The sequence below is a fragment of the Patagioenas fasciata genome, chromosome Z (assembly GCF_037038585.1).
Source record: "Patagioenas fasciata isolate bPatFas1 chromosome Z, bPatFas1.hap1, whole genome shotgun sequence".
In the NCBI taxonomy this organism is placed as follows: domain Eukaryota; kingdom Metazoa; phylum Chordata; class Aves; order Columbiformes; family Columbidae; genus Patagioenas; species Patagioenas fasciata.
This window is the reverse complement of record NC_092560.1, coordinates 21,254,820-21,270,466: the sequence shown is the minus strand read 5'-3', so window position 1 is coordinate 21,270,466 and position 15,647 is coordinate 21,254,820. Positions and strand designations below refer to the sequence as shown.

The 15,647-nt window shown below is 37.2% G+C and overlaps 1 protein-coding gene across 14 annotated transcripts in view; it reads right to left on the bottom strand.

The window, feature by feature from the left end:
- Positions 1 to 316: 316 nt before the first annotated feature.
- Positions 317 to 15,647, bottom strand: part of MPDZ (multiple PDZ domain crumbs cell polarity complex component) — a 98,372-nt gene continuing 83,041 nt past the window's right edge. For 8 of the 14 annotated variants that reach the window (XM_065860195.2, XM_065860198.2, XM_071802624.1 and 5 more), the window contains 12 exons: positions 13,570 to 13,715; positions 13,154 to 13,237; positions 12,853 to 13,046; positions 12,446 to 12,593; positions 9,215 to 9,301; positions 7,710 to 7,803; positions 7,003 to 7,043; positions 5,830 to 5,952; positions 4,845 to 4,949; positions 4,615 to 4,727; positions 3,408 to 3,531; positions 317 to 2,572 (listed from right to left, as the gene is read on the bottom strand). In XM_065860195.2, coding sequence (XP_065716267.1) covers positions 2,426 to 2,572; positions 3,408 to 3,531; positions 4,615 to 4,727; positions 4,845 to 4,949; positions 5,830 to 5,952; positions 7,003 to 7,043; positions 7,710 to 7,803; positions 9,215 to 9,301; positions 12,446 to 12,593; positions 12,853 to 13,046; positions 13,154 to 13,237; positions 13,570 to 13,715 — 1,406 coding nt within the window. In that variant the 3' untranslated portion in view covers positions 317 to 2,425. Of the gene's footprint in view, positions 2,573 to 3,407; positions 3,532 to 4,614; positions 4,728 to 4,844; positions 4,950 to 5,829; positions 5,953 to 7,002; positions 7,044 to 7,709; positions 7,804 to 9,214; positions 9,302 to 11,744; positions 11,988 to 12,445; positions 12,594 to 12,852; positions 13,047 to 13,153; positions 13,238 to 13,569; positions 13,716 to 15,647 lie in introns of those variants that run through there. The other 6 variants (XM_071802627.1, XM_065860199.2, XM_065860201.2 and 3 more) reach the window with 4 other exon arrangements.

Here is a 15,647-nt window from a genome sequence, read left to right as displayed (position 1 = left end):
TCATAGCAAGTCCCATGCCCGAAGGAATGCTTTTTAAAAAGACTGAACAATGATTAATGCCGTCTGTTTCAAAAAAGCACAGCAGCTTTGTATTAACTCCCAGATAGTTTTGGTATCTGTCTCAATTTGCTAAGAGTTTGCAAGAGAAGATAAAATCTTAAAATTTTTAAAAAAGCAATTTTTAGCAGATTCTTTAAGTTTCATACAAAAAGTAATGCCTTTTTTTATTACTTCAGATTTTTTTGAATAAACCTTTCAAAACAGTATGAACAATGCAAACATGCAGTTGTACAGCAACCAGAGACACACCTGGAACTTTATTTCTTTAACATGACAGTTTGAAATTTATTCACTTAAATCTTCCAACACAGCAGTAACAAAATACCTGTACACTACTTCTGTTACAAATATAGATACTATGCAAAGTGACTTTACATACTCTACTGTAGGCATTTTTCACGCTAACCAAGGAATAAGTACAGAATAGCAATTGAGTAACAACAGCATCAGTAACAGTACCACCTGTTTTCTTTCATCTTATCCTATCACAGTGTAACTTCTAGAATAAAGAGACAAAACACATTTTTTTAGTTATTACACTTAGACCTAGCTATCAATTTTTAATACTAATTCACAGACATTCCTAATACTGGTTTTTGTGTCCCTCTAAAACAAAAGCTAGTCTTTTGTATTATCCCCAAATAATAGCCTGATCATTGCCAGCATTTTCAGTTCAGATTTCTCTTAAATGACAACTAATATGGTGGCCTTCTTGCTACAATTTATTTTTGCTAATTAACACAAAAGGTCTTGTTGCTAATTAGCATGCTAGTTAGCTAGGTATCTTTCTCTCTTTAAAAGACTTGGTGAATTTTTTCTGCAGGAAGGTAAATCACAGGCAAAGTGTACTCTATCTGCCAGATTCCTAAGAGCCAGTTTGCAGGAGCAGAGGCAAAGTCAGCCTACAATCAGCCAAGGGTTTCAGTTAGTGTCGTTTCTGGCTAAAGTTTTAGTGAGAAACCCAGCTTAGGAAACTGAGGATGCTGATAAATCTACTGACCACACTGCTGCTCAAAGAACAGCTCAATGATTGCATTGTACTTAGCAGACATTGTCTTGTATTTGTGCCTCTAAAATTAATATCCCCAAAACAATATTTGAAGCCCTCAATCTCCTCTTCTGCTCAATGCTGATGTGGAAAGACCTGCACTGCTGTCTCACTGCTCTCTTCCACTGGGAGGGATTTTCACCTTTTTACCCACCCCAAACTCCTGGTTTTAGGCCTCCTCACTCCAAGGAGGACTCTACTTTCGCTGCTACTAATAATGCCAGCAACACCATAACATCACTTCCTCCACCTCAGCTTTACCGATATCCACAAGTCTCTGCAGCTAAGTAATCCCACCCTGAGCAGTTTGTTCGTGTCTCTGATTCAAGCAGCTTGCAGAAACATCAGCACAGAGCCTGCAGTTAATCCTGCACACTGGCAGAGGACAACCTTCATTTACACACATTTCATATTGGGAAGGTTGATTTCACACCCATATAGGCTAGAAAACACTACTATTATAAAAGTCTAGTTCTTCTAATACTGCAGTTGCTGGGCACTCTCATTCACCAAGAGCAGTTTCCAAAAGCAAATGGATTTTTCAGCCCTGAGCACAACTCCTCTCCTTTCAAAACAAACACATACATTCCCCATACAAAACAAAAAAAGCAAACATAGAAAAAACAAAATCACAAGAACAACCAAACAAAAAGCCAAACTAAACCACAGTTGTTCGTTTGTTGTTTGTTTTGGTATTTTTTGATACATCATGACTTACATAAAATTTAAACACACATACAGACAAAGAAACTCACACCAGTCACCCTCCCAGTTCCTTCTACTTGGGCACTGTGAAAAAATACAGCCATCTAAGTCCATTAATCATTTTCTCCCAGTTACATACTTTTCCTTCTTTTCCTAAAATTCCATGCTTTGTTTGTACTTCCTTCAATAGCCTTATTTATCTCTTCTGACTACTGCTGCCAATGCCACCCCCTTGTTGACCTGGTGATTTTATCATTTTTCCAGCATACTTCAAATATTCAAAGCCTCTTAGCAAAACACTCCAGTTTTGTTGTGTGGTTATTAACGCAAACATTCCATTTTTTTGGTTGCTTACAGCATCCATTATAATAATAATAGCAAAAATATTAATGTATTTCCACAGCTGATGTAACTCCATCCCAGTGGTTTGACAGTAAGAGAAGTACTAATATTGTACACAAAAATATGTTTAAATGTTACTTTTCTTCAGTGTTGTAACACAGACCTGTGAAGCTGGAAGAGCAAAAAGGCTACATAAACATTCCCATTCTCTTTGCTATGCTGAATGTAAATAACATAGTCCTGTTGACCCTAACCCCTTGGGCAGCCAGTTCACGACAAAACAGTCAAAGTGACTGTTCCTTTTGTCCTTTTCAGAATAGCAACTGCTTCCTCATGGGTCACCCCTTCTAAACTCTGCCCATTCACAGCAATGATCTGATCCCCTCTCTTCAGGCGTCCATCTTCTGCTGCCGCACCCTGAAACGATACAACATGTAATGCAGACATTTCTTTCTCTCCTTGCCACGCTGTCCTTACAGCCTAAGATGGGTTCAGTGCACAAAAACCCTCAATTTTTTTTTTTTTTTTTATTTTCAATGATTGAACTACAGTAAATTGTAGTATAGCCTGCTAGTGCTGCAGTATGCCCTGCTGTAACTTTCACAATATCCAGAAATCAGATCTACGAATTTTTATATTCCCTTAACCCTGCGTGTTCAGTTGGTATAACATTTAAACTCTGCTATCACAGAAGTAAGATTTTCAAGATCTGAAGATGTTTTCAGCAACTGGTGTAAGAAATTCAGAAATCAAAACCCAGCTCTGTACTTTTATTTACCAGAAAAGTCTGGGATTACTGATTTCAATTTTTTCTGACTCAAGGTTATTTCCTAGGGCAGTGCAACCTATCAAACCCAGGTAAGTACCTAAACTTCTCCAAAGGTCCAGTCTGAGGTCAATTATTTTATCTTGGTCTACCTTTCAGACTCTTGGTCACAACAGATAAAAAAAGTCTGTTCTACTACCTGAAGAAAAGCCACTCTAAACATATGGCAAAGGGGTTGTTTTTCTAAGTATGTGCACAATTTCAGTTATGAAATGTGTATATGCAGAGTCACATGTATTTGGAAATTCTGAATTTTCCCAGGACTATAGCCTTTGAATCCTGCAAGTACATTTTAACCAGCACCTGCATCACAGAAACTGCGATAAACGGTAACAATCCTTTGGCTTCAAACTCAGGTCATGTTTTAAGGTAGTAGCTGCTGTGTACTAATTAATAAATGGATTGACTGAACAAATTTACACTTACTTTTGCAAACACCGTCTTCACATAAATGGGTAAGTCTCCATGGGGACTGCCATAACCACCCACAATACTAAAGCCCAAGCCATCTGGTCCTCTATCCAGAGTAATGGTCTTGTACTGAGGAGGTCTAAGAAAAGGAAAACCGAGTATTGCGATGTTTTCTGAACTTATGATTTAACAAATAGAATATTCAACACAAAATGTTTTTCCTTTCAAGCTAAGCAATACATTTCCCTTTCCATTGTAACTACAAATGTTTTTATTATAACAAACTGGCTATTTTGGTTCACGTAAAACACCATAACTGTCTAATGCCCTAGTTATTACTTAAAGGTAGCTATTTCAAACACCTCTTGCATCCAGCTCAGGGCATAGTTATGGCTGCCATGTCCCATTAAAACTGCTTATTAGCGAAGCAGATTCGCAAAAACAGTACCTCGAATCTCCATAATAAACATCTACTTTAAAAATCCTGTAGCCCACTATATCTCCTAAAAAGAAGTCTAAAATTAGCCCCAAGAGTTTATGTTGTAAGGTTTAATTGTTTCTCTTCTCCTCTAATACATGACTCTGCATTTGTATGTATGCATTTATACAGAGCATTTATAGATATATCTACCCACATACACTTTGACTTCAAGAAATTTTGAAGTTCGATCTTTTGAAATAGATCTGTGTGGCTAAAGAGCCACATTCTTTCTTTCCCTGTTCCTAGAAGAAAAATGCCTCTGATCTATTACAGAGTTTTAGGCAAAACTTGTTTACATAGATGTACCTTGCAGTAAACCAGAAACAGTACACCTTGTATACCAGAGAAGTTTGATGCTCCTGACTGGCCAGTGCTAGAAAGTACATAATGGAAACACAGGTTCCCCTGTGGAAAGGGCCTTGCTATTTAGGTCTGAGAAAAAATATTTTGGGTGTATCAATTAATCCCAGCTACCAATCTCAGTGAAACAAAGCAGACTGTATTTACAGAGAAGAAATCAAATCACATCATAACTCTTACAGAGGGGCAAAATAAAGCAGCACAGCAAATCACATCATGAAAAATGCAGAAAAGGACCTACAGGTCCCATGTATACCACATGTGTATATCACTATTAAGTCAAACAATTCATCCATTATTTTCTACAATTTGTTACATTTTTAGCTTGAGTTTCACCCAAATTAACAGGCTAAAGAGGTTGTATATTCTATAATTACTGACCCTAAATCATCCTGAAAAATGCTGGTTGAAGTCAGTCCTGCAAATGAAAGACTGGACGTAGGTGGATCCTGCTGCTGACCAGTCACAACACTTACTTCTCCTCCAGCTACAACCTAGGAACAGAGTTCATAAACCAGCAACATGAGAATGCTGACACTAAAACAATTCATTGTGGTACCTGGCAAAATAGAATTCAGAAAATATTCCAAATGTCACTGAAGATTTTTTACCTGCAATTCAATAGTGCCTGAAGCATTTTTTAAGAGACTAACAGCTTGAGAGTGAGTCATGCCCTCAGTAGATGTTCCACAGATGCTAACAATCCTGTCCCCAACCTGCAGAAGAAAATGTAGAAAATCTAACTAAGAAAAAATTTAGTTACATAGATTCTCTTGTCAATAGCAAAACCCTGTACTTTCATTTAGTCAGATTTTATCAGTGATATAGGGCAGGAAGAAAGAAATTAGCAACTCTTCACAGTACATTTTCTCTTGAAGGCAAATAATCTTTGAACTATATAATGACCCAGTAGAAAATTCAGTATCACAATCAGCTAATTACACTGGTTTAGTGTATTCAGTGTAAAAAGTACTGATGCTTTACAGAATTGATCCTAACACTCTAGAAATATAGAACATGTAAAAAATAAAGTGCATTTTGCATGTCACCTGAAGATAGACAGGCTGAGGTAGTAGATTATCACCAGAAATTGTATGTTGGAATTTATCCTGAAATAAAACTGTCTGTTTTCCAAAGAGTACATGTCAAATTCAACTGTCTCTGGTACAGACTAGATACAGTAGCCATCTAAGTGCTTGATCAGATAAGAACTCCCAGAGATAAGCATAGAAAACATGAGAGATAAAATGAACCGTATACACAGAGTTGCAGGAACAACCACAACCATCAGACAGGCTCACTTACAGAATTCATCACTCTGAACCACTCTCTCTACCTTTAGTTTTCACAAACTGGTTCCCTCTAGTATCCAAGGTTTCTTTAGGACTTCCTTCTCACAGTTAGTATACTTCAGCAATTACCTTTCACCATGTTCCTAATTTGAGTTACTGTTTCATCAATCCAAATAGTGAAAATTCTTGTCACAGTCAGAAGCACTTCTGCCTGTATCATTAAACTCTTAATTTATTACCTGCCTAGAGTAATTGCTGTACATTACCCATGCAAACTTTACAACCTTCTTAGCAATTAACTTACTCTGAGTTTTTGAGTCTGAGCTGCTACTCCATTTGGATGCATCATGGCAATAAATATAGGAACATCTCCAAGAGGACTTCCTACACCTCCAGCAATGCTCACTCCTAGTGAATCGGCAGGACCCTGTTATTGTCATGAAAAAAAATTAGATTTTTCTGGAAAGAAAAGCACATAGTGAGAACTGTAGGTTTATCTCAAAAAAAAATACTAAAGCCTCTACCTTATGAAAATCAGAATTCTGATGTCTCTAGCACCATGTCAAGAAATCACAGAGAGAACAACATATGTTTCTTCCTGTCACTGGTACGTGACAATTTGCTGACTTAGTTCTATGTTTTATCTTAACCAAACTAAATACTCACAGAATTCAGTGTTAGACCCTTAATGTCAGCACAGAAAGTCTGGACAAGGAAAACAGAACAGATGGGATTGCTTGTCCTCAATATTGTCTACATTAATCTCCTATTATGAACCTCCCAAAGACCAGAATTAATCTTCATGCTCCCCCTAGTGTCCTGTTATTGAAGAACAAAACTAGCTGTTCACTGCTGTGCAACAGCCTACTGCCTAACTGCAAAAACTGCTATTGTAAACTGGTATTTGCAGCTTCTACTCTACAAACAGAATGGATAACTACAACCCATGTAATCAAGTGAACTACACGTCACATAAAGCTAAACAATATTTTGGACAATCAGAAGCAGTCTGTGACTGAGATCTCATGTTCTTGTAAATAAGGAAGCTGATTGAATTTCACAGCTGGAAACCTGGCAACTGTCATGTGAAAGCCTACCCATTAAAAATATATATGAAGAAAAATATGAAATAAAAAACGATGGGCTTGCAACTTCAGTACAGTTCCCTTCATTTCACTAGAACACAGTCTGTAATTAACTCAGTCTGAATACAGTAAAGCTAAGTCCCATTATCTCTCACTAATCCTCCTTTTGCTCTTAAAACAGGTCACAACATGTCATAGCAAAAATTACATTGATTTTACATAAAAATATAGGCAATGGAGTCTTGACCTGAAAAGACAGGTCAACTAATTAGCTATTGCGACATCAACTCCTCTCTCAAAATGATTACCAGAGCCAGACTACTGTAAACACATCTATTGATAACAACTACAAAACCTGTTTCTGATAAATACTACTTCATGCTGTAACTTACCTTTTTTATTTCAACTGTTCTTAGTCCCTGTATTTCAGAAGCTGTTGCGAAATGAATTTTAAAAAAGAAAAAAAAAAAGTTAAACTAGTATTACTAGGAAACTTTTCCATTAAAGTTAGATAAACTGCTATGATGATTCTAACTTCCTGCTGGTTTATTTTAGCCACATGTTTTAAGCAGATTTTGAATGTGGCTGTCATTAAATTAACAGGACTGCAATACTTCTAGAATAGGTGAAAAAGTCCTTCATTCTCTCAATTTAAATAACTTTTGGAATAAGACTGCTAAGTATGCTCAAATAGAATAGAAAAAAAATACTCTTTGCTAGCAATACATTTGTCAGAAAGTAACTTAGTTCTAAATTTGAGCATGAGACAGCTATTCCAACATCTGTTCTTATTTAACCACATAGTATCTCAACTTCTGTGAATGAGACAGGCTGACTGAAGATATATTTAGATTAAAAAGAAAATCATGCCTCAACTTAGATTCTCAACCTCTAAACTGCTGGTATAACAAGGTGTTAGCTCCTTTTATAAAAAGACATTCACAGATATATAAGAGGTACTGCACAACAACCAGTCCTGCAGAGTTTTAATAACTGAGGAATCATTTTCAGGCCTACAGCACATAATGACAACATTTCAGAGAAAGTGAAAGATCTCAGCTACCAGCTCACTTGTATAAAAGCACCAAAGAAATCTTACTGGTATTCTTCAGAGTACTTTCAAAGACCTCAGGTGCACTGGACCCAGAAACTGGGATACTGAATGATGACAGACTGCCACTTCCTTCACTGACCTAAATACAGCATTAGACTGGGATTAGACAAGCAGCTTCAGACACCCAATTGATAAAAGTAAAACTGTAACCCACTTTCTTCAGTGGATTTTGCTGTCTTGTACTTTTTCTGTGCACAGTTAAAGCTGATACAGTGAACCTACACATATTTCTTTGTCAGTCTAGAGGGCTCCTTGTTTGAAACATCATTATACCAACAAGAGATTGCACATCTAGAACCCCATGCAATGCTTTCAAGTGCCAGGCTTTTTTTCTTTTTGAGGGTCAGACTATGCCCTTATACTCACACCTTCTATCACCTCAAAGAGATCTTCTGGTGCAAAAGTCAGCCATGATTACCAAGATAGGGACAGAATATAAAAGACAGATCGTTATACATCCTGATGTACTCTCATGTTCACCCAATCCATCAGCTAAAACTAAGATTAGACCCTCTACTCAGCTTCACCTGCACAATTTCCAGAAGATTTTCACTATACCTGCAGGGGTATCTAAAGGAACAACATGGCTCATGGTGAGAGTAACTCATTTATTGCTAAAGATTCTTCAAAACATTCAACACTGTCAGCTTCTTCTTACTTAACAGTTTATATTAAGACCACTCAGAGCCTGTAGGTTTTCATCTTGTTTGGCATTACCCATTATGAAGACAGCCTAACATTTCAGCCTTATCCAGTCTTAACCTGCTCACTTGAAACTGTTTAATTATGATTTGTCCTAAAACTATCTTTGGTACTTGATGATCTGCATATCCAGTTTATACCAGAGAAAGTTCCAAGGCAACTTGTGAGCTTTCAGAAATATAGCTCCTACTGGAGAGAACCATTATGTGAGTTGCTGCCACATGAAGGATGCATTCAAATACAGAAACTGATGCCAGTTTGTAGTACTCCACCATTAGACCAACTATAAAATGACTAAACTTGACAGAAGCCTGATGGGAAGGGTGCAAGTTTCCTGCTTCTGATGACTGAGATTACAGTAAGAATATGCAAGGAGTGGAGAAATTCACTATGTTTACTCAAACAATACTCCATGGCATGCCAAGTGCCCCTAAAGTAACAGAAAGATTTAAAGTCTGCTCCAAGTTCTTCTGGTATCAGTAAGAATCAGAGCTCTCTCTGCTTCCCAGTCTGAAGCCATAAAAAAACAACTAGGCAACACTGCAAAGCCATTTCTGGAACACATTTTTGGCTGGATCATGTCTTTAACAGATAAAATATGCTAAAGTGAACACATAAAATGGTTACCAAAAAGCTGCAAAGTACATAAAAACTCCTACTTTTCTTCATGTTGGAGCAGGTATGTGGAAAATCATTTTGTCATTATAAAAAAACAACTCTTTTTATTAGCTTTCATTATTTAACTACATGTTATTTCTTCCAAACTAAATAGTTTTACAGTTACACACCTGGCTGCTCTGTGATGTTCTCCTCTCAGAATGGAATGAACCAGCTTTTATTCTTCCGACCTCTAGTCTTACCGTACCTAATGAACACTAAAGAACCAGTCATTTATAAGACATCTCTTCTATCTACAACATTAAAGCCTATGACAATATCTAAGACACTTATTAGATGGTGGAAGAAGAAAAAAATATGGACAGAGGGGAAGATGACAGGCTAACAACCCTGTGATCAGCTCTGAGCAGACAGAGCTCATGGCAGGATCAGAGCCACATAAACCAAGTAGACCAGGATATTCAGTAGTGAGCAAGGTACTTTTTGGATTAACCAGTATTGCAATACAGATGTGAAAATTACACAAGAAGGCTAATTCAGTCACATTTCATCTAACAGGGAGTAGTTTTGTCTTCTCAAATGTAATGCTAAATTATATTTTCAAGATGGTATTTTTCAAGGAATAGTGAAATGGAATATTTTCACAATAAGTACTAAAACCAGTGTAACACTTCAAAGTATTAATCATTATTTCTGTTCATATGACTAAGAATGTGGTATTTAAACTAGTAGTCAGTCATCTCTATCCTGCTCTTGAAATTATCAATTACTCTGCGTTCATACCAATATAACTAAAGAAATTTTGGATGAGATTTTCCAAACGTCTATCTGTAGTTTAAGTGACCTTTCTGCAGCTGACTCCCAACAGGAAGATAGGTGATACAGACTGTTTGCACACTGAAAAATCCTCCCATTGCTCTTTAAGCCTTTCCTTATAGTGTTAAGTATTTACATGTCTGTATAAAATGCATGTATTCAAAGAAAATTCACCCTGCAATCAAATATTGGGAAATCAAGACATTAGGTAGATTTTGGAAAGAGATACATAAGTTATTATCCCAATTAACATTAAGAAAACTGGACTTCTGAAATATTACAAGTAGTGCCAAAAGAAGTCCACCTATCTGCAACCTGTTCAAATACAGAAATTTCTAATTTTCACTGCTACTTTGGTTTTTCTTCTTTCTTCCACTGGGAAGCTGCTAGCATGAACTCCTGTATCCAAATAACTTATTATTACACACGATGGCCTTTATTTATCATGCTTTATCTGTATTAGCCTCAGAAAAGTTCATGTATTTGTCAGAAAGTTCACAGTAAGAAAAAAGACCAATATATTGAAGCCAACCACAGGACATACCCATCCAAATAGGGTTTCCATAGCTCATATCCTGTTGCTGTTTTCTTAGGGCTGACATTAGAAGAGATTTACTAGTAAACTGCTTTTTATTTAAAAGAAAAAAAAAAAAATTTTTTTCTCTGTGTCCTGGGAAAGACTTCATCAGGCCTTCGGAAAAAACACTGCTTTTTTCCTGCTTTTATGAATTGACTCATATTAAACCATATGGACAACTCTTGTCCAAAATGGAAAACTGAGGAAGTAACCTATGTACCTAAAATTACCACATCCTCACATAAAATGCAAACCCACAAATCAGTTTTGAACTTACTATGTGTGAAAGCGTGAGATAATACTTTCCAACTGAACTTGTGAATAAATCAGTTCACGTTTAGTTTTATTACAGCTTTCTCTCTCTCCCTGGAATCTCCCAGTTAATAAATCCTTAAGTCAAATGAGGGGAAAAAATGACCAGCTTTTCACATGTTTTATGGATACTTAAACACTGCAAGAACAGGCGGGATTCTCAGCCTGATGACACATTCTAAGGGTCTCATGCTATTTAAAATAAAAATTCCAAAGATTATAAAAAAATTACCAGCATAATACATTTCAGGCAATTCAAGACAATTTGCTCCTAGATTTTACTCTCATGAATGAAAAGAGAACTGATACCTGAACTAAAAAAAGGTAACTGCCTACATGTGAGTGATCGTGCTTTACTCCATTCATACTGCATGAACAAAACAGAATCACTAACAATTATGTATCTGAAGTATTTTAAAAGCGTCTTTTCTCAGAGCTAGGAAAATTAATTGCAAGTACTACTGAGTGGGATGAAGTATTTAAAACACAAATATATGAATGATACATGCAAACTAAGAATCAATTGGACTCAAAATGCTTGCCAAAATGAGAGCAACTTTCCATATAAAATGGAATTTTAATTTAGAGGAGATGTATAAGTGCAGCACATGAAGAAGAAATGTACTAACCTGAGATAAAATGAAGTATTGGGTTAAGAGTGGAAAAGTACCATTAGGAAAAGCATACTCCAGGAGAGTATACTAATAAGTTCACTGCCAGAACACAGATCTTGTTCTTGCATTCTCACTTACAGGCACATGCTGAAAACTCCTACTTCCCCTTTCTAATCCCCACTCCCCTCCTCCTCCTCAAAAGAAAAAAAAAAAAAAGGCTCAAGGAACTTTTCAAAACCTACAAAAATATACCTTTGAATGTGAGCACAAAGTATTATCATATGTGTATGTATCCAAGAGTCAGTTATGAGTAGTGGTTGTTAAATATTTTCCACTGGAACACCTTTCCATTGGAAAATGCTGACTCAATGGAATACTTACCATGCAGCAGGAATGTCTCAAAATCCTGGATGGAAAACAGACAAGCTGGCTGACCAGCTGGACTTCCTGCCAGACCACAGGAAATGTTGTATATCTGACTTCATTCTGATTTGGACATAGGTGGAGGACATCAGAAGCACCAAATGCATTGAGAACAGAAATTCTGGTTCCAAAAGCCACAAACAGGAGTTTACTTCAGTTATCTTTGTGAGAAAGCAATTTCTTATACTTGAGCTGTGGCCACTGGAAAATGTATTATAATATTTAACAGATATAAGGTGACACTAGACATACACAGCAAAAAAAAAAATTAACATTATCAACTGTGAAAATAATTGCTTTTTGGCACAACTACTCTGATGAATTCTCCACTATTTAAAGTCAGTTCTGTGTGTCTTTCTAAAAATGTGAGATAGTTACCAGTTTGCTGAAGAAAATACAGTATTAAGTTTTAGGTTGCTCTAGGTAATGGTCTTCTATTGTCCTATAAACACGAGATGCACTGCACCACCATTACTCCCACTTTCATCAGGCAAAGTATCAAAATCGAAATGCTTTAGACTTCAGGAAGCTTAGATCTGGATCCACAGCCCATTCTTACATCTCAATAACAATATGAACTCAGATTGAATAAAAATTAAGCTTTCAAAAAATATGGATCTCAGTTTTTCAACTTTTATCCACTTTCTCTTTTCCAATACCTTTAGCAAAGCTGCAACAGCCTCCTGGTTAGCATTTCGAACATCTTCTCCATTCACTGTCAGTATCTGGTCTCCTTGCATCAACCTCCCATCTGCATCCGCTATGCCTCCTTTGACGATGTCTGACACAAACACCCCTGTATCATTTCTGCAAATACAGACATGGATTTTGTATTACAGTATTGTTTGAGAGCCATTTTCATGGCTTGCTCTTGGGAACACACTGAACATTGTCTCATTTTTCTGTTGAGTAACACTGGGCCAGTTCCTCTAGGAATGGTCAACTAGCTTAGGCACAAAATCACATGTATGGCCTTCAAGCCCACAGGATCTGAGCACCAGACCCCAACAGAAACATGAGCATGCCCAACAAGTCCCAGACACTGACTGCCCAGGTACATTCACACCTTTTCCCAACAATACTCAGCCCAAGGCCTTTGCCAGGCTTCTTTTGGAGCTCTATATTGAGTACATCATACATGTCTTCCTCCTTGTACTGGGCCTCATCCCTGTACACAGTCAGACGGACTTTTTGGGGAGTCTGTCGGAGGACATTTATCGCTTCATCGTGTGTGGCATTCCTGAGGTCAATCCCATTCACCTGCAATGAAAGCATTCAATTATAAAGTTTGTAGGACTTTCCAGCAGACAAACAGAAGACACCTAGCTAGCAGATGACAACAGAAGTGACCAAAAAAACCACCATACCTCTAATATCTGATCTCCAGCCCACAGTCTCCCATCTTTAAATGCTGCTCCTTCTTCATATACTTCATGGATAATGATTGCTCCCTGTGGATATATAAAACAAAAATAAATTGCATGTTGAAATAACATACCCTTATTTTGAAACAAGAGCAACCGAAAATTCTTACTACAATTCATCAGTGATAAACAAAACAGTTGATATATGAGGAACAAATTACAAAAATATTTAAGAAGTTTATTTAAATTTTCAATTTTAAAATAGCTTCTTTTTTTTTTTTTTTTCCCCTGAACTGGTATTTTTGTTATCTTTCTATAAATGCTACAGGAACAAATGAAGAGAAAAATCTCATCTACCCAACATTTTAATTTAATTGTTTTTATTTCACTTGAGTGACACACATATTTTTTCAACCAACCAGCAAAGTGTCTGCTCCTCCAACAATGCTCAGACCAAGACCAGTACGCCCTTTGGAGATATCAATGGTTGTTTCACATCCAGGAATGATGAGACAAGTAGCTGGGTCAGAGGCTAACATGGCTGGAGTTGAAGATCTACTTGTATCTAAAACAACAATTAAACATCCTGGTTACAATAAGAGGGCTTGATATTAGAAAATTGAATTTAAAACAGCATTTTGAGAGTCCATTGACAGTTCTATGGCAACAGTTGAACAGCTGACCTGGTGCCAACTCTCCCCTCAGGCAAGTGCTACCCTGTAGTTTCAATTGCAGTTGTCCTGGTTTTATACTGTTGAGTACCTGGATCACAGTTTTGAGCTTACTGATAAAATATCACACATACTGTGCTTAATTTGTACTATCAAATTCACTCACACAGTCTGGATAGCCAAATAAGCTATTGTAGACAGAAGATTCTATTTAGGACAGAATTTCATTTAAACAACTATACCAGCAACTATTCAAGGTAGATCAGAGGTAAATGAAGTATGTAGTATGTTTTAAATACATGCACTCAAGGATGTCGGCCTTGAACTTCTGCAATGGCTCAAGTCAAGATCCATCTAACTAAATGTTCTGTCTCAGACTCAGATCTGTACCATAAGAAAGATTGTTAAGTATGATTCAAATCTAGTGGTATTTCACAAGTCCAGCAATCCATGGTCAAGTCAAAGGTTTTATACATATCATTATATTTACTGGCCCTCAAAAATAACTTTTTTACACTGGTCGAACTTTTAATTGGCCACTGACACAGCTTTTGAAAACAGTAAGTTTTGTGGTGCAAATATGTATATTCTCATAGTGTAAACACATATGGTATCTCTACTGTGACAGCTGCACATGCCTCTGAGATACGGAGCCTTCAATGGGACAATTAATGGCTCTTTAGCACCTTCAATGCCAGACTGTGCCTGTCCCCATGTATACACCTTGGATGGTGCTCAAAGTCACAACGTCCCCACCTAGGGGCAGGGTGACTTCACCTCCACCCGGCTGGGGGGTAGGAGGTGTGGGACCCTCAGTCAGTTGACAGGGTCCTCAACAAAGGAGCTGCCCAGAGAAGCAGAGAAGCTTTTGGACTATATGGTAATGACCACAGCCAGATCTGACCAGGCTATAAAACAGGGTCCTTGCTGAAGATTCCCTTTGAGTGGTCTTCTCACAGCAGCAGGTCTGTGAACTGGAGCCCTCCCCTTAGACTGGGATGCCATCTAAGGAAAATTCCCGGGATTGAGTGTGCCTCACATCCTCCTGTGGTGAGTGATTATTTTTCTCTGCTGGATATATCCTTGAATGAGTCCTCGCCTAACGCAGGCAAGTGGGAACCCTTACCTAATGCAGGCAAGTGATTATTTCTTCTGGATACCCTTGAATAAGAGGCTTCTGGTTTTCTTTCTTGTGAGTGTATGTGTGCATGTTGTATATTCTCATTATTCTTATGTTATTGTAACCCAATAATCTCCTCCACTGATATCCGAACCTGTATTTTATGTTGTCGGAATGCTAAATGATTGTATAAACCCTGTTTCTAATTGGTTTATTTGCTACACTTTTCCAGCTAGAACAAAGTCTGGTTTGGAACTTGCTGTCCACCTAACACTGACTTTTGGGGTGCCTCCATGACACCTATGTAGCAATTTATCTGTAAATTCAGTATCTCTGGTATGTCACAAATGGATCTTTGCTTCAGTATTTTAGTCAGTTCTGTATCATTCAAAGACAAAAAATACCTAAAAATACTACAAGCGGATATTGTGTAGCAACTAAAGGAAAGAATCAGCCATTGAATGATCCAGGACATTCAGATTATCTCTCTCACTGATGTCCCCCTGTGCTTTAAAGAAATATGAAAATTACATTTTTTCCAAAAAATATAACCAGTCATCTACATCCTTCAGAAGCACTTGGAAACGGTACTCATTAAAAGAAGCTTCACTGAAACTAACAGAGGACTTGGCCATTCAGAAATACCAATTTATTTTAGACAAATACTTAGGTATAGTGCGAGCATTAGGTCCTGCAGGAGCAGTAA